At 36.4% G+C, this 18,769-nt stretch overlaps 4 protein-coding genes across 5 annotated transcripts; 1 reads left to right on the top strand and 3 right to left on the bottom strand.

The window, feature by feature from the left end:
• Positions 1–100: 100 nt before the first annotated feature.
• Positions 101–9,963, bottom strand: LOC140761955 (probable serine protease EDA2). 2 transcript variants are annotated; one of them, XM_073099514.1, is made up of 14 exons: positions 9,720–9,962; positions 8,677–8,802; positions 6,893–7,048; positions 6,420–6,602; positions 6,143–6,259; positions 4,458–4,511; positions 4,309–4,380; positions 3,652–3,757; positions 3,423–3,519; positions 3,129–3,223; positions 2,621–2,695; positions 1,805–1,888; positions 1,476–1,574; positions 101–625 (listed from the first exon to the last, which is right to left on the bottom strand). In XM_073099514.1, the coding sequence occupies exons 1-14, from the start codon at positions 9,894–9,896 to the stop codon at positions 564–566; spliced, it is 1,503 nt and encodes a 500-aa protein (XP_072955615.1). In that variant the 5' UTR covers positions 9,897–9,962; the 3' UTR covers positions 101–563. The 2 variants fall into 2 exon arrangements, with proteins under 2 accessions (XP_072955615.1, XP_072955616.1); XM_073099515.1 differs by lacking the exons at positions 101–625; positions 1,476–1,574 and having other exon boundaries at positions 2,602–2,695; positions 9,720–9,963.
• Positions 9,964–11,567: 1,604 nt separating this feature from the next.
• LOC140763792 (uncharacterized) lies at positions 11,568–15,242 on the top strand. The gene is made up of 4 exons (XM_073102143.1): positions 11,568–12,383; positions 12,474–12,708; positions 12,880–12,956; positions 15,103–15,242. Exons 1-4 carry the CDS (start codon positions 11,808–11,810, stop codon positions 15,211–15,213), a joined length of 999 nt encoding a protein of 332 aa, XP_072958244.1. The 5' UTR covers positions 11,568–11,807; the 3' UTR covers positions 15,214–15,242.
• Positions 15,243–15,358: 116 nt separating this feature from the next.
• LOC140763793 (NAD(P)H-quinone oxidoreductase subunit M, chloroplastic) lies at positions 15,359–17,029 on the bottom strand. The gene is made up of 2 exons (XM_073102144.1): positions 16,474–17,029; positions 15,359–15,717 (listed from the first exon to the last, which is right to left on the bottom strand). The coding sequence occupies exons 1-2, from the start codon at positions 16,942–16,944 to the stop codon at positions 15,541–15,543; spliced, it is 648 nt and encodes a 215-aa protein (XP_072958245.1). The 5' UTR covers positions 16,945–17,029; the 3' UTR covers positions 15,359–15,540.
• Positions 17,030–17,471: 442 nt separating this feature from the next.
• Positions 17,472–18,337, bottom strand: LOC140763507 (glyoxylase I 4-like). The gene is made up of 3 exons (XM_073101724.1): positions 18,123–18,337; positions 17,926–18,034; positions 17,472–17,836 (listed from the first exon to the last, which is right to left on the bottom strand). Exons 1-3 carry the CDS (start codon positions 18,290–18,292, stop codon positions 17,606–17,608), a joined length of 510 nt encoding a protein of 169 aa, XP_072957825.1. The 5' UTR covers positions 18,293–18,337; the 3' UTR covers positions 17,472–17,605.
• Positions 18,338–18,769: the final 432 nt, after the last annotated feature.

Here is an 18,769-nt window from a genome sequence, read left to right as displayed (position 1 = left end):
GCACCTTGGTCCTGGAGACACGAAAATCTTTTGATCTTCTGAACGTCCAGCTTATGGATTTGTCCTGCAATCAACATTACAATTTGAAGGTATGCCAAAGTAGAAAATAATCAGTTGCAAGATTCATGGTTCAAACTGGTATGCAGTAGTACAATAGTATTCTGAAGACAGGCAGGCAGACGACCATTCTCATCTCTATCTGCCTACTACTGAATGGGCAGGACTAAGCAAAATAAAGAGGATGACAATTTCACAGAAAGCATGACAAAATTGATCAATATTTGTGAATAGTTTAGCTCTGCATATGTGGCAATGGGCATAATGGGTCCTTTTGCCTTCCTTCTGCCCCTAGTCTGATATGCTGCATCGACATTCGACAGTGAACATAACCATATCTACATCACGTTTGATTACCTTGGCTTATTAAATGACAAGGTTTTTTTTTTTCCATGGTGATGGATACATCAGCACATAACTTCTTCTCAGCTGCATAGCTAACTGATATATCTCACAACATTGATCAACTATGAACATTCAAACATAAGCTTTAACATTGTCGAGCATCAAGCAGAAGAAACCATCCTTTTTCCTGCCAGAAACAATCTGGGTTCATCATCACTGGGTCCTGGAAGCACCATCAAGATAATCACAAGTTAATAAAAATAAGCTGCTTTATTTAGTGCTATTCTCAATGTATCAACGACTTGCAACTTTAATCTGGAAATAATAGTCTGATATTATTGTCTAGTTATGCCACATTGGTTTTAGTATTTGAAGAATCTTGACATGCAGACACCTTGTACTCGCATTGCATGTCCATTTGTATCTTTTTCCTCCGTGATTTCTGAAATAATACTTCACAAAGAGTATGCTACAGATCCCTAAATATTTTCCTACGTGATTTCTGAAATGTCAAACTGTTACAAATACAATCACGATTACATAGGTTAGCATTAGTTATACTAAAGAGACACCAAGCATGAGTTGCCAAGAAAACTAGTGCATGCTGAATCTTTTGAAGCCAGTAAAAGAAAAATTAAGTAATTAACAATTATTTGCAGACAAGCACCCATAATTAGGTGAGTATTCTATAGTGGAACACTGCAAATTTTAAACAAAGTATTCCCCACTCTTCACAGTAGTAGTAGTAGAAGATTGCTGAAGGCTGAAAGGCTTAAGGCAGAACAAAGAAAGTCTCATGATTTTTTTAAAATCAACCATATGTAGAAGCCAACATGGGTATTACGGCCACAAATCATTGATAAGCGGGAGCAAGCAGACCAAAGGAAATCTATATAAAGTTCCTCTTGAAATTGGTGGCATGCAAAATGCTTGATTAATCCCATTCTGTTAACCAATTTATATTTACATTTGCCCCCTAATTATGTCAAGGTTAGCACATATGAAACTACTTGTCTCGCATAAATGAGAATCACCATTAGTATATTTAACCAGAAATAAGATATAAGTTTTACCTGCATCTTGGCATTGTGACAGCCACAAGTCAATCTGCTCTATAACCTGCTGTCTTACTTTCTTCACTGTTTCAGGAGAGCTGCAATTTTTTGCATCACCTACAAACAATTGTGATAAGTACTATATATATCTGACTATAAAATACAGTCAATTATGCATCATAATGACATCACGAGACTCTTAAGAGCATTTAATATAACTTGTTCAATTGCTATGTTACAAATGCCAACTGCACTGAGAGTAGGAGTACCATTGTCCTGTAACATGCTAAAATGTTATCCCTAGGGACCTTAGAAAGTGTTAATGAACGGAAGGAGAATAATAGTACCTTCAATGACTAAAGGAGACTGAGGACATCCTCTCAGATCAGTACCATGTCCACAATTATGGCATTTGATTAAGTAGGATGGCACTGAAGAGAATAGAAATGTCTTAGTAACAGTAAACAACATCAACAAAGAAATAAGTCAACAAATATGTCAAGAAAATTGTGAAAGCGGTACAAAAAGAGATACTCCTAAAAATGAAATGATCGGTTAACATTTAAGACATACCTAAGGCCAAGTTCCATTACACGTAGTTAACTACATAAAATCTATTAATGCACCGGTCCATAAGACTGCCTAATTTAATTTATGAATTGAAGATTTTCGTTATTGTCTTTCTGTTAAATTTTGCTAATGGTTTGTTGCAGCATTGCATGACAAAGTCAACAACTAATTTAAGAATTGAAAGTCTTCAATATTATCTTCCAGTTAGTGTTAAACAATGGTTTGTTGCTCATAAAGGTACTATCAATGTAAACAAGGACAGGACATTCTGAAATGTGCAGAAAATATTAATTTCTTTCTTGAAATACATAATGCCACTAAATGCAACCAGTTAGTATTTCTCTTTCACATTAATTAATATTTGATCTCTAAAAAGAACACCTGCATAATGGACAATAAGAGATTACAAACATATTAACTTTTCAGCTTGTTTCATATACAAGCTAATGTGACTCATAGATGTGAATATATGGCATCCACAGAGGATAAATCGTCCTGTTCAACAAATCAAAGAATTTTGCACACAAGTGAACATAGGATAAGAGCAATACTGAATGTTAAACATGACAGTTACAATTAGTATAAAAGCTCACTATCTTCGGATGATTTTTGTTTGGATGCATGGCGCCAGGGATCTTGTGATCCATTGGTAAACACTATTTTGGAACCTGCATAATCGTATGGAAATATTATCATAAAGTTTTGAGAAATTTGCTCTCAAGAAATATGATTGCAAAGATAACATCCTTCATTATAGATGACCTAACGTACCTCCAAACAGTGGTAGCAAAGCACTTTAAGTAAAGATAATACCTTTTCAGTTAAACAGCATCTGTTACTTCTTGTTTTCATACAATGTCTTAAAAAGAAAGGAACTATAGTCGAGCAGTTAATATATAAGCAAATTTCAATGTTATTAGTTCAAGTGTTTAATACTTAGAGGTCCATCATCTGAATTTCATGATTATAAAGGTTAGCGTATGAAATATTGACATCGGAAGTAAGAACATAAAACAATTATTTTTTAATGACCAGAAATATGATGGCAAAAAGTTAGAAAGATGCAGTTGGACCAAAAACAAATAGGGAAAAAAAGTAGACCAGCAATTCGTGTGCCTCCATAGTATATGTTGGTCATATCCACGTCAGGGTAAATTCCTTCTCCAAAAATATTTTTGCAAAGGTCCAAATGATACCTAGACAACAAAAATGACATCAATGTTAGCATATCAATTATTAGACCACTAAACAGTTGAAGATCCAACTTTCTAAAACTTTAACAATTCTAGATTCTTTTAATTCTTATTTGAGAAGTGAAAATAGCAAAATGGTGTTCCTGGTAATAGAACTTAGTAGCACTTGAATGGTATACAGAAATATTTGATGTAACTAAACCTTGTATCAATCTTTGCAGAACGAATGCTATCATTTTGAGGTGCCACTTGGAAATATGCGACTTCAGTGCAAACCTGGAACCACCACAATCGAGCATCTAGCAATAGAATTTCAGATTAAGAGACAGTACCATGAAGAGCTGATTCAACTAATACTATGAAAGTGCAGACATACAGTGACTAATCCATAGCTTCAGTACTAGGTTTACTGAACAAAGCTCAAACACTACCTGTCTCTTCAGGAGTTGTTTTCTTCAAATATTGTTGATCATATGTTCGAAGTGAAGCTCCAAAACTTCCAAGGTAATAGTCCTTCACAAAGTGAGCATATGCTTCCTGCATTACATTCTCATAAGACAATTGCATATTTGCCTCTGAAGACTTTCCAAAATAGTGACTGCACCATGAAAACAAAATTGAAGGATATGTATAAATAAGTCTAACGTTTACAGCATAGAAAAACTCTCTAATAAAATGAAATGCTACAAAGGAACCTGTCAAGGAAGATGTAAAGATAGTTTATCAAATAAATTTATCAAGTAGTAATGACAACATTATCGCCTAAGCTAGCTCAAGGTTTCAGGTTGCCAAGGTCAGCAGAGATCACCTGCACAAACTGTCCTGATAACAGGAAAAGAAAACCTACCTTAATCATATTTCCTAACAAGAAATCACTAAATCAATCAAATGAAGGAATAAACTAATAATACATACAACTATACAAGACAATCAATATTAGGACTCTTAACACCATCAAACCACATGTGGCATCTAAAGATCTAAAACAGAACAAGGTATCACAAGGCCAGAGAGGATGGCCAAAAGGAATATTAACTAAAACCAACTTAGAAATGCATTGTTGTCATTGAGGGGAGACTGGAACATACCAACAAATCGTTACCGGTCTTCTTGGCATCAACCAGAGGGGAGCATAGAGCATCTGGATTGCCATACTGAAACTGCAAGGTTGAGAATTAATTAACAAGCTACTTAAAATGTTTGAGATACTAAACCAAATTGCGCCATTGATGCATACCGCGGTAACCGCAGCATCAGCCAAAAGGTATAGGAAGTCAACATCATTCCTTAGCTGCAAATATAACATAAGAGTGTGTGGTGAAAAACTTGGAGCAAATATCATGTGCTACTGAAATTTATCATTCGTATAAATTGTTGGAGAAAGTATCATGTGCTACTGAAAATTATCATCATATAAATAGGTACAAAAAAGTAGAAACCTTGATATAAGAAAATATAAAACACTTGGAAAGAAAATAAATTCTCCTCAAACCCTAGTGATTGAGTTCATCAAAGCTCCCTGACAGATGGTGTTTTACTTTATTGAAGCACTGGTACAAAGTTCTATATTTGTACTTTATGGGTAAAATCAAAATAGTGCTTAAATCCAGTTGGTGGATCAGATTTGGATCCATATATAGATAATTGGCCACATTTGTCTCCTGATCTCAACTTGATATAGGGGCTTCTGACGAAGCATGTCAGCTTGACACAAACACATGACCCAAACAAACAACAATTGTAATGTAGAAATGACTAAATATAACAAGATTAAGCAAATTGTTATTAACTGGTTGAAATTATTCATTTTAAAGAACAATGTCACATCACACCAAGGTTACAAGAAACCAAAAATCAAATTGAAATTGCACTTCTCTGATTGATTTACTTCAATAAGGAAGCTGCAAAGGGACAGGACTATCCTACTTTTCACATTGAACATGATCAGGACATGGCATATGGTATCCCTTAAATCATTGCAGCTATAACAATTAACAAATTCCTTGAAGCCAAAACAAGTCTAAGGTGACTCAACAAGGGAGGATATGACATGTCCACCTATAAACTACTTGAATTTATTTATTGAATCTATAATGATATGATTGGTTCGATCACTCCAAAGACTACTCCAATGCCTCTTTCCTTGTCAGTGATATTAAATTAATACTATGTGATAAAGTAACCTTTGTAATATAGCCTAGGTGTCCTTATTCTCATATTAATCACTCTTAGACAAATATATCTTAGGACTAGCATTCCAGTTTCCCTCGACTTTTTCTAACATGCCAAGTTAGTGTTTATAAGAACTAAGAGGAGTGGTCTCACTGCTGCTATATATTCAAGCATGCTTCTCTTCTTCCTCCTATTCCTTTATAGCTTTACTGCTTTTCTGTCTGTTAAAATGCTTTCCATGCTTAAAGTGGCCATTCTTTTTGTTCTCTGACTATAATTTAAGGCATTTAGCAATCCTAGTCAATAGGTTTCTCACTGATCATTGATTTTTCATAATTTGCTTTCTGCAAAGTTCAAAGTTTCGTCCAAAACTGAGACGTTTTGCTGAAATGTTTCACATTTCGATTTTATCTGGTCAAAAACTGCCCCCCAAAACTAGCCTCCAACCGAAACAACCTTAATAACAATTTTTTTAATGTATGTTTTTTAATTCTAAGCTAGATTGACTTTAATCCAACTTGTACCTAACTCCATATCAACTTTATTGCTTAAATGCTATTAGATTTTGTGTGACATTAAAAGATAATATAAAGAAGACTATTTATCAAAAGAAGTCCGAAACTAATACAATGAAACTAGAACTGATATTGACCAAAACATTTCATTTTTTAACCAAACAGAAACCGAAACTTTGCACTATGGTTTTCTGAATATGTTTTAAGGCATTTAGCAAGCACATAAAGGGAATACCATAGATGCACCAAATAAGTTTTTCACTGATCTTCCATCAGAATGGAGACGTTCTTCAACAAGCTTCGTTATTTCTTGAAGTACAGCTTTGCATTCAGCACCAGCTGACTCTCCAATCTGCAGAAATATTGTATTATACAAAGCTCAGTTTATTCTGAAGGGGATAGAAAAAGGAATACATGTAACAGCATAGGCTTCCATATAACCACAGAATACAATATTACAACAACTCAAAAATGGATAGCTGAGGTAAGAGAGGCAATGTATGCATATGGACCTGCTTGTCAAATTCTGTGAAGTTGTAAACAGCAAGAACAACGGCCGAGCTTGCAAGACTCCCACAGGTCAAATGAGGAAACTTTAAACGAAACCAAGCACTGAGTGCTCCAGAGTATGAAACGCCAAAAACAAACCAGGAACTCTCTCCCCTTGAGATGTTGTAATGTTTATTCAAGTATTCCTAGAGAAAATAGAGGGCAGTCAGAACTCCGGAATCCAAAATCTAAAAGTATTTAAAAGAACCTGAAGTGAAAAGGCTTATGACTAACTAAGAAGTCCATAAGTAAGATACCTAATTGCATAGGTTTGCTCTAAGAAATTTCTAAAAACGAAGAAACATACAAATGAAATCTTTACAAGAAAGAAGTAATATTGCACTAACATTAACAAAAACAGACAAGCAAATCAGCACTAGGAGTAAAGTAACCATATGAAACCAGATTAGAAAAGGAAATAAGCACTTGTAAGAACCTGATAATACTGGCGGAAAACAGCCAAGTCAAACAGAGCCTGCTTTGAGGACAGAAATCTTAGGTTATTTGTTGTTAAGTACTTGAAAGGGGCACTCTTGCCGTAGTATCGATGCTCAAGAGAAACCACAGCAGCACCAAACTTCTTTGCTATAACCTGCATCATGAGTAGAAAACCTTAAGTCATTTTCCAACATGCATAGCTAAGTTAACTATATAATACTTAATTTTGTAGAATGATTTAATCATGATTGGCATACTTTCTAGTTTCGCAAACCATTGGTGTGTCTACATTCATAAAGATGGTGCTTGGCAGTTGGCATGAATATATTTTTATACTTTTTATTTGGGGGGCGGGGGAGGGGGGCACTTTCAATTAATCCAACCCTTGAGCCCCTAAAAAGCAGGAGTGCTTAACCATGTTTCCTTTGACACTGAAATGTTATACTTTGTGTACACCACCACTACTTTTATATGTTCAGTGAGTCTATATCCAAAACACATCTATACGCAGAGCACAACCTTACTGTTTCTAAGGAATTACTGACATAATTGTTCCCAATAGTGAACACATGATCAAAAATTCGAATAGATGACCTGTTGTGCAATTACATTCAAGTTCAACAGATTCAGAAGCACTTGAATGTCAGATACAAGCCTTTTAGGAAAATCTAATGCATAAATTAAGGATGGAATTTTCTTTTGAGAAAAGGTTGGTTGAGTAATCATCGAAGGATAAGATGTCTGCAAAAAACAATAATATTGTTTGTACACAAATCATGATGAACAATTGAACAGAGTGAATCTATCATACAAATGTCTTGATTTATGAGGTTAGCATACTAGTAAGAAACATGTTAGTTACTCTGGAGGAACACCAGAGCCAATTCCACACATATTATTCTACAAATACACAGATAATAGAGATTGATTAGATAGATCTATTCATGTAGTAGGTTCCAGTTAAACTCAAATTTTCAAAAGGAAAAGTCTGGATTCACAGCATAAAAAAAGAACTGATGTTTTCAAAGTCATATGAGGGGTAGAAAAAAAGAAATGGGGTAGGGTGCCAGATTTAAGCTTTTAAAATGAGAGTAAAGTTGATCTATATCCAGTTCTGAGATTTCTTATTGCAAAATTAAGAAAGTCACCCTGAAATTGGTGAGAGTATTAAGTGCTAGGTGTCTGACCAAGGTGATAATCAGCCTGATTAGCTTAAGGTAAAAGTTAGTGTTATATAAGTGCATCCTAGTAAAAGAATGTAGTTGCATCGGCATATAGAAAACCAAAATATTGAATTATCGTTCCACAAGAAGTAATACATCATATAACTAATTTAGCAACACTAACTGTAGAAGATGGGTAATCTCAACCTACTCACAGAAAACAAAAGTAAGACAACAAATATTGGCGCATTCATTAAGTTGACAATGTTCACAAGTTTTAACCTGAGTTATGGACAACAAAGAAGTTTGGGACAAAGAAATTGTGAGAAAACAGTAGTCGAGAAGGGAAAAATAAGGGTAGCTGTTTGATTTAGTAAGAAGTTTTAAATGAAAATGGAAATATGTCAAACTATTGAAAGTCCTAAAAGAAGCAAATAGCACATGCACATAAGCCCTGTCCATGTGTCTAAGAGACAAAAGGGGTCCAATGTTGCAACCATCAAGGATGGGGATATGATATACCACTTAGAATAACTTGTATCAGTTTAGAGAGAAAGAAAAATGAAAGGTGGTTATAGGTTACTATAGCAAACAACAAAATGGTCGCACTAGTACTTACAGATGTGTAATCATTACTGATTCCGTTGCAAGAAGATTCACCACATATTCTTAAGAATATAGGTCCATCAGGAACTCGATAGTAATCAAGAAATTCATAATACCGCTGCTGGAATTGACGGTGGTCCTGCATAATCCAACCAAATAAATGTCCAAATATCCACAATAAAGAGAATATAGACTAGAACAACAAATAATAGGTGATTTTACAATATAAACCTATGTATTTATGTCTAATGATGCATTAAGTCATCTTGAAAATTCTTCCATTAGAAAGCAAAGCTTCAAACATGCCCAAATAATACAAACTTCAAGAGTCTTCTAAACAGGTTAGTTTAAGTAACAATAGATTAACTTCACCAAGAGATAAGTTAACTTAGTAACAAACAACTAGAAAAGAAAAAAAAAATGAAAACTTCCATATAAAAGATAGCAGAAGCAGCTAAATAATAACTCATAATTTATCGAAAAAATCCTAAATCACAATTCACTAGCAAAGAACAAAACCACATGTACTATGCTAAAAGCATGCTTATCCAATTCAATTATAATCGTGTATGTATGGATATTTAAGAGTGCACGTCTAAGTACATTAAGGTCAATATATGTACTTATTCTTTTTTTTATATAATAATATGCGAAAAAAGAAAGACACGATCAATTTGAAAATGTTGCAATTAACAAAGCACAAGAACCGCCCGATGTCACAAAAGACAGATAGATAGACAAAAATTGACTAATCTAACGGGACATTCCTTCTTTCTCAAATAAAAGGAAAAGGATACATAGACCAAAAAAAATGACTATATATATTTTATCTCTTCCTACTAGTCTTTGTTTTTATGTCCTCTTGCAAAAAAAATTCTGTCAAAACCTAACTAACAGTATCATCAATATATAAGTTCCGGAATCTTGAATCAACCGTAACCATCAATCACGCAATTAGGTCGAACCTTCGTGGTCAAACTCAACTGCAGAAATCGCAAGCAAAGAATTCAACTAAGAAGAGGGGAGGGAGAGAGAGAGAGTGAAAGAGAAACAAACGGTAGGAGAGAAGTGATCGAGGGTTTGATTGAACCAGTGCTCTTCTTTGGTGAGGTACTTGTCGCCGGCGCCGTGAGGTCGTCGGAAACCCAGCGATTCCACGGATGAGGAGAAGAGCGAGAGGAGAAGCGCGAGAAAGAAGACGACGGAGAAAGCCCTGGTCATCTTCTCCCTCATTGCCCGGTGCCCTTCCTAGCTTCTAATTCTATTCCCCCGACGAGACGTGCGCCTCTGCCTTTTTAAAGTGGCAGGAGTACACGGCACGAGCGAAAGTTGTCGTAGTTCGAGAACCATCGGATGTGAGTAAATCGTCAGTTTTTGTCAATGGTGGGGCCGAGGAGAAAAAAACAAAGAAAAGTAGCGCTCCGCGACAATAAAATTATAATAAACATTATCCAATGAGTTCCCCTCTAGAATTGCGTCCAAATTTGTGATCCTGCGGCCCCGGGCCCCATAGAGAGTAGAGACCACAATATTTGATGGAAACGTTTGGTTGGGTGCATAAATTTTTTTTAGAAGATTTTTTTTTTTTAATCGTGAGGCCGAAGAGTCAATTCTTTTTAGATACAGAGTTATAGATTTTATTGAACTTTTAGCCAACATAGTAAGTTGTATAGTCTAGACTTCAAACCTTCTGCATCGTCGAACAATTGCTTCAAACTAAATGCCGCTGAAACCTGCTTTAAGTCGTCGCATTGTCGAGTTGTTTTTCCAAGCCAACTGCACTGTCGAATCATCAAGTGAGTGTGCCTAAAATTTTTTAAAAACTTTTTGCAAATATCCCTCTACATCTCTCTGAAATGTCAATATTAGATATATTTATAATTTTACTTATAATTTACTTTTGCTCCGAAAACAATATACATCGGTAATAAATATTTATAAACTAATACACTAAGAACTACATAAATAAACTATAAACTATGGCCTGCACTAGTTTATTTTAAGAATTAGGTAAACTAACTACGAAATTTATAAAGATTAACTGTTTAATAACTACAAATTATGTAATAAAATAGTAAAATAAAATTAGAAGTATTTAATAACTGCAAACTACTTAATAAAACTATAAACACACACCAATATACAAATATTCAATATTTATCAATTACATAAAAAAAATTATAGAATAAAAAATACAAGTGTTCAATAATTAGAATACAGAGTAAAATTATGGTACTCATAAAAATACAAGTATTATATTATTATATAATTTCAACGTGTGTAATGGAGTGTAAAATATATTCAATACAGTTAATAAATATAATTTTCAACCTTTTTTTTTCATATGAAAAAAGATTTTTTAAAAAATTTATCATGCAAGACAAAACTAAAATGGTATGACTTTATTCTACAATCAAACATTAACACTTATATATTTATTTTAAGCTTCGAATAAAATAAGTTACGTGATAAGTTATGCATAAAATCTTATCACAAATAGAAGGTGCGATAAAGTTGTGCATGTTTTCTAAGAAAACTTTTTAGTATAATTAATATTTTTATTTATTTTCGTAGTTAGTAACAAAATATAATTTTTATATAATATAATAGTATATTTTTAAAAATAGATTAATTTATAGAACATATTTCTCAGACTTATTACATGAATATATTGAATACACTGTGAGGTAAAAGTACAATTTACACTGTATTAAAGACTTATCTCTCTGCTCAACGAGGGTAAAATTGGAATAAAAAAAAACCAGACAACAAAAATGCAAAGTGGGCCTGACAAGTCAACCAAAAATCTTTGCAAGGAACAAACTGATTCTCAATATAACTTTAATTTAGAAAAGAAACAATTATAGAATGACACGGTCAAAAGCACAACCAAATAATATAATATCATCTCAGTTAGAACACGGAGAACCCGTTCAATCTCCAACGTATTGTTCGTATTTTCTCCCCCTCGCAATTTCAAAAGTAAGGCGGCAATCACCTGATCACTTGATCGCCGCGTCCCGCCCAATTCCTACCCAGAATCCGATTTCTCCTCTCTTCCTGAAAATATCATCATTACTTCGAGTAACACCGCAATAAATCCCGTCGACTCCCCTGCCAAAACCCTAAATCCTAATCCTCATCATGGGATCGCCTTCGTCGTCTAAGAAGGATCGCCCCTTCCCCATTGGCGATAGGAGAAGCCGCCTCCGATCCGGAAGCTTCCTCTCCTCTTCCATCGACTCCCCTCTCGGCGAAACCGGAACCAATTCTAAGAATCGAGCGAGCCGAGAGTCGACGGACGACGGCGCCGACGCCGAGTACAAGCTATTCTTGGAGCATCTCCGCGTCGATGGCAAATCCTACGTTCTTGAAATCACAAGCCAAGACGGATCGCCTTTGCTTCTGAGGTATGAAGAGGACGATGATTCCAGCGAGGTGATCCAATCCGATTCCACGAGAAGCCCGAAGAAGAAGCCGAGGACGGAGTATTCGAGCCCCAACGAAATAGTTGACGACAGCTATCAGATTTTCTTGAAGCATGTGGGGTTCTTGGATGGCACGATGGTTCTGCAGTTGGAGAATAATGTAGTTGTCCGATACGAAGAGGAAGTCTCCAACCATCAAGAAGAAGCAGCTGAAGAGCGGCGTGAGGAGTGTTTGGAGGAGTCTGAAATTACGGAGAAGAAAGGCGATTCCTTTAAGCCTCCCAGTTCACTGGTAAGAGATTTTTAAACAATGAACGAAAATTTCACATAATATTTTGGCAATTAGCTTACTGTTTTCTTGGTTTTAACCCGTAACATGTAGATACAAATAGTAGATGATGATAGCTGTCCTTTCGAGATCAACAGTAGACTGCCATCTCGGTTCAAGAGCAGGCTGATGAATGTACTTCGGAAGCCATTTGACCAGAGTGAATACGATAATCTTAAGGCGACGGCAACTCTTCGAAAGAAGATTATTAAGATGAAACACTTGCGTGACAAGTCCATAGCCTACGAAACAAATATGCCGGGATATTCTTATTTCGATCATTACCCAGGTAAATGATGTATTCCTTGCAAGGTACAGTAAAGCAACTAACGACTTTTGATAGTTTTGAGCGAATTATAGACTTATAGTGCCTATTACCTTTATTTTATTTTTATTTTATAAAAAAATAGATGATTGGACGAGTGAACAATGAACTGTTACTTTGTTTTTGCAATAACAGATCTTGCTAGACAGATCGATTGTGCTGACCGTAAAAAGGGCTTGGAACTCTTGCGTGGGTTTTTCTTCTGGTTAGAGGTAAGGTTTTCAACTTTCACATTCTTTCTACTGTCATATGTTGTTTTGGTGAAATTGAAATTATGTCTTTGTCTTAGTATGTTTGTCAATGTTTTGAATAATTTTTTTTAACTCATATGCATTTGATTCACTTCGGTTCTCTATCAAGGTTTTAGAGTTTAATTTGCATTCATAAATTGCTCCAATGTGTTCAGGTTGATTATTTTTCACTTTGAATCATTGAAAGACTTACCTAATTCTATAGCCTTCTCAGAAGTAGGACTTTAAGTGACCACTTGTTTGTGAGGATAGTGTAGTTAGTTATTGTAGTCGATGCAGGCTCTTTATTGTGCATGCAGCCAACCTTCACTATATTGATCTTCAGTTCCTAGATTTGCTAACTCATGGCAAGCCCATTGATTGTACTTTAGATGACTTACACAATCTTGACTCTTGAACACTATGGGAAAAGAACATTAGCCAGAACCCCTATAACTCTGCTTCAAAAGAGATTTCCTTTCGACCTAGCTAGGCCTTGAGGTTTTCAGCTCACTCTTTATCTCTATATTACAGAAACACACATAGCCAACTTACCACTTTGCTTCCAAGTGTAATGCTCTCAATGGATGCAAATCGGCCTTAATGCCAATAACATCTTCCCAACAGCAGGGTAGAGAACTGCATCTTTTTGTTCTTAACTCCTTAGCTCCTTTTCTTAAATACACACTTTATGCTTAGTTGATTATATGGAATTGTTGTGATGGACTTGAAAGTATCGTTAAAAATAAAAAAAGAATGTCGCTTTTTTGTTCTTGAAAAAATAGTTGTTTTTTTGTTCCTGATGCCTTTTGTTATCCTTTGAAGCACGGAAAATATTTGGTTTTGAAACATGAGAAAACTTGGTAATAGGTGGACCACTATAAGTCATGGATGGCCGTGCCGGTAGCGTATCGACACGTGGCATGAGGGGGTGCCGCACGGCCCCCCTCATAATAGTTTCGACGTTGACTTCGTCGTCGAGCTCATCGTCGTCGTCGCTGCTGGCCGTCGTTGTCGTCGCTGGCCTTCGTCGTCGCCGCTGGCCTTCGCGGACGCCGCTTGCTGCTCGCCGAAGCTCACGTTGGGTGCCTTAGCTAAGGGAGGGGAAGAAAGAGATTGAGAGAGATCGAGAGAGGATCCAGATCCGCAACTTAAGTTTTAACCAATAAACCCCCCTCTCTCTCTCTCCCTCTCTCTCTCTCTCTCTCTCTCTCTCTCTCTCTCTCTCTCTCTCTCTTCTTCCCCTCCCTCAGCTAGGGCACTCGAAGCGAGCTCGAGAGAGTGGTGACGGCGACGGCCAAGGTGGTACATTTTTTTCTCCTTTTCTTACGGCACGGTCGGCAAGTGCCATGCCGGCCGGCTGTCGGCACGGTCATCGTTGCTATGAGTATTAAAAAAATTCTCTACATTTTAATCAACCGTGAAGAAGCTTGACCATTATGTTTATATCTGAACACCTTAAACTTGAGTAAGTCGATTGATCTCAAAACGAAGTTCAACAGAGTTAGTAGGTGAATGACAGTAGAAATCAACAGCAAGGGTTAAGAGGCAATGAATGAATTGGGCCATCCAAGAACTTCACAAAAGTCAGAACTTTGTTCATCCATGTTTTACTTCTCTAACACCATCTTTACAGCTCATTGGACCACCATAATTCATATTGGACTGTTAGAACTCCTAAAATCTAGGATTTATGACTTATCAACCTTTTAGGGTTGTCTGAATTTTAACAACTAACAATAGACAAACTATCTCTGATTCTTTTCTCAAGAACGTATTATGAAATATCAGATTAAGATGATGCCACTTTTAATGCTCAAATGCTGATCTATGGTGGGCACTGGAGAATGCTGACCAGAATCATTAAAATATCTTCTGTGGTCCATGGTTCCGCTGCTGACTTCATGAAGCGCGTACCTTATAGTATTATGAACCTTTCTGATGGTAATCTACAATTAAAATGTGAAATCATATACTGTAGGTGCCTAATTATTTGGATATATATGCTTAATTGTTTACTTAGGTGGTAATTCCTAGTTAGTAAGCCTTTACTTTCTTGATTATTCAATAAGTTTTATTTCAGGAGAATATATAAATTTGATATAATAAATGAAACATTCTTTTGCAGAATGTTGGGCATGAAGGGGCATTTATGCCATGGGTAACTGCATGCAGAAGCTATAGGGAAATCCCTTACAGTGATTGCAAGGCAACGTTTCCACATCAGATTTCCAATTGAAATGTCTACTCTGTGAAATCATTAGAAAAGTAAATATTTGTCAATAGAAAAACATCTTTTTTTGTGCATGTAAATGCTCAATCTGGATATCCTTTTCTAGCATGTCATGCTTGGTGCTTGCTAATGGTTGCAGCTGCATGTGGTATATCACTAAAGCAGGTTTCATCAATAGAAAAGTCCAGGCATTGTAAATGTATATGCTCAATCTGGGATTCCTTGTGATAGCATATCGTTCTTGAGTGCTTGCTAATCATTGGAGCTCCAAATGTATACACTTTTGTTCGCACATTCAGTCAATCATTTTGGGGGTATGGAGTTATTTACCTTCTATTGTACATTTTGAATTTGACTGCTATTGAATTTCACACGTGGCTTTCCCATGCTGAAGTTAAGAACTCTGGCGTTCATGTTGTACTTGATCTCTCCGTCGTAAAGCAATTTGCGGATATAGTGCTCGATATCTGAACCGATTAATCGGAGTGTGTACTCTGATAGCGGAGCTCCCTTTGTGCAAACAGAATAGCAATATGTTAGTCTCACTAAAGATCACACTTTGTACCGACCAAAAAGTATAGAATGTAGAGATCTTACATATATTTATTTGGAAATGAGATGCTACTGCTAATTGATTTTTATTGCACCTTATTTCAACTAGTAAATCAAGTGACAGTTGAAGTGCAAGTGATACAATCAATGATCTTGATCTAATACCTTGTTTTTCTTTTCGCTTTATGGTTTTACTTTTTAGTTCTTGATGGAAAGAAGCAAACACTTAAAAATTATTGTACTTGTCATTGGAACAATCAATATATTTCTCAAAGATAAAAAGCTCATGATAAAGGAGTCTTGCAATGTTTACTGTTAAAATCATTTTGATATTCTTCCTAATATTGTCACAAAAGTATTATCTTTTCATGGTTTGCATCATTTGCGCATGTACAGATTTGACCATGTCTGATAATCTGTTGCGATTTCCACTTACTTTGTGGTACAAATTTGCACAGCATGTTTTGAGTTGTATTCTTGCAGAGGAAATTTTATTGGAAAGAAATGACAGAAATGTGCTCCAACTCTGAAGGATCAAACAAATTTTTTTGTCTGTGTGAGTAAAATTATGCAGAAGCATTTGCTCTGCTTCGGAGGCGGAGTTCAAGGATAATCCAAGTTATCTACTGTGATTGCATGCGTTACCAGGTAAAACGAAAGTTGCAGTTTAAATCTCTTCTACGATATGAAATGCTTTTAAGAACATTTCATTACCTCATAATGGTCTATTAGCTCCTGGAAGTAGCCATAAACCTTCTGACAAGTTTCAGGAGTCCACACGAACTCGTTGGTCGGATCAAGGATGAGCGTCAGCTTATCCATCTGTGTCTGGTCGAAGGCGTGGGTGACCGGATCGATGTAGGCGGCGTAGATCCTCACATGTCTGGTGACACTGCTCAGCCACTGCCCTCCATATTCTCTGCTCATATTCTTGCTCGTTGCAAGAGGTTGCAGTGGTTCCTGTTGTACCCCTGCTTGCCTTTGCGGTAGCTCCTGCTGCTGCTGTGGCAAGCTTGTTTGGTTTTGCTGCACCTGCTGCTCTTCTTGTTCTTTAACTAGTTCTTGTTGCTTTTGCTGCTGTGCCATAACCGAAAATGGCTTGTTGATTCTTCCAGATTTTCTCTTCAAAGCCCATCCTTGGATTGATGATATCCCGGAAGGAGAAAGGAATGAGGTAGTAGCCATACTTGGTGGTGTTCTATCCTTCCTCTGCAGAGTTTAGCTGGTTGTAGATGTAGGTGAGGTGGAAGTTTTTTTTTTGGTTTCCCATTCTCCACACCACACATGCCATATTCTGTTGTTTGTGGATAAGGTTTCTTTTGTAGTATTTGTGACTAGGGAGCTCGAGAACATTACCTGACCAATTATTGCTCTTTTCTTTTTGAAAAATAATGCTTGGGGTTAAATCTTGTTTCTTTAGAGGTAAAATAAAAAATTTGGGGTAAATGTTGTTGATGCTAGGTGTCCAGGGTAAAACTGTAAGTTTGAAGCCAATGGAAGTTATTGTTCTCTAGGAAACACTAACCCTGTCTGTAACTTGCCTTAGGTTTTCATTTAAAGCGACAGGAAGATGATAGGCACTATTAAAAAAATTTCAATTGTACTTATCTCTTAGGGGACTGTTTGGGTGCATTTTGAGACACCCCAACTCCAAGAAATGTTCTTGTGCAAATAATCGAAATATGAGTTTGGAAGATAACCCCATTTCTCAATTGAGTTAATAAACGTCTAAGTTTTATTTTTATATTCTATTTTGCTGGCGTACAACAACAAATGGCCTGAAAGCCTTTAAAAAATTCACACACTTTACACAATGAAGCTACGCAATGTGATGTAGACGATGCTCTCATCGTTGGAAATACTTAGTATTGCCATGGCTATTAAACATTTTTGGTGGACAAGCAGAAGACAGAGGTAGGACTGGCAACTTCTCGCAATCACATATCTCAATCATATTACCATCTGGATCATGAAAGAAGAGTTGCTCAACCACAATGCCTCCTTCCTTAACCGCTGCGGTCACGTACTCCATTCCCATGTCCTCAAGCTTCTTCTTCATCATTCCTACATCAACACACTGCCATTCGCATGGCATCAATCATTAGCCCAAGAACAATATTAATCTCAACTTCAAAATGGTATTTGAGTTGCTAAGCGTCGTCTCACTTGAAATGAGATGTGATTGCCTTTTGGGTCGATCACCGATGGCTTAACTGGTGCATCAGAGAGCGAACTCCGCTGCAGTAAATGTATGGCGATCCCATATCTGTGCAGCCTGCAAGTAAACATCAGAAATCATATAGGCTAGTGATCGAGTATTAGTTGAGAAACTTACATCTATGACAATGACATAATTAGCTTACCATGCTCCTTTGAAATCGAAGCACGACGGTCGTTTGATCAGATCAAATCCGAGCACTTGTTGATAGAACTTAACGGAGCTTTCGACGGATGTGCACAAGAAGGAGACATGGTTGAGAGAGATGAGAGGAGGAGAGAGGAGGTCAGGCGGTTCTATTTCATGCAAGCTCATGATTGTTCACCAAATCAATCTATTGCTATTTTTGGTTTCTCTAATCAAGAACGTCCATATCTATATATATAGAGATAGAGAGACAGAGAGACAGAGAGACAGAGATCATGGGTCAATGTAGTGTCTTGCAAGCGACTTGGCTTAATTTGAAGCTATTCATTTCATGCTGGATCCTAGTCATCATTGGTTTTGATATATCCGAGGCAGGTGGATGCCAGTTTCCATTAAGATTCGCAGGAGATGATTAATCATTATCTATTTTCAATAGGACTATGGTATGACGATAACAGATAACCCCTCAAACTAATTAAAGATTGCTGACCTTTTCCATTCCCAACGTAAACTTACACGAAACGGAACTGAAGCAAGATTGGAATGATGAGATCGTTGACATGTTGACCACATATAACAGTCAGATAATCTTTATGTTTTTTAAACAGGGAAAACGCATCAAGACGCACAATCTGAAAAGGAAAA

The sequence above is a fragment of the Typha angustifolia genome, chromosome 7 (genome assembly GCF_048772165.1).
Source record: "Typha angustifolia cultivar Huaian chromosome 7, ASM4877216v1, whole genome shotgun sequence".
In the NCBI taxonomy this organism is placed as follows: domain Eukaryota; kingdom Viridiplantae; phylum Streptophyta; class Magnoliopsida; order Poales; family Typhaceae; genus Typha; species Typha angustifolia.
The sequence above is the reverse complement of the archived record's forward strand: the minus strand, read 5'-3'. Positions and strand labels throughout refer to the sequence as shown.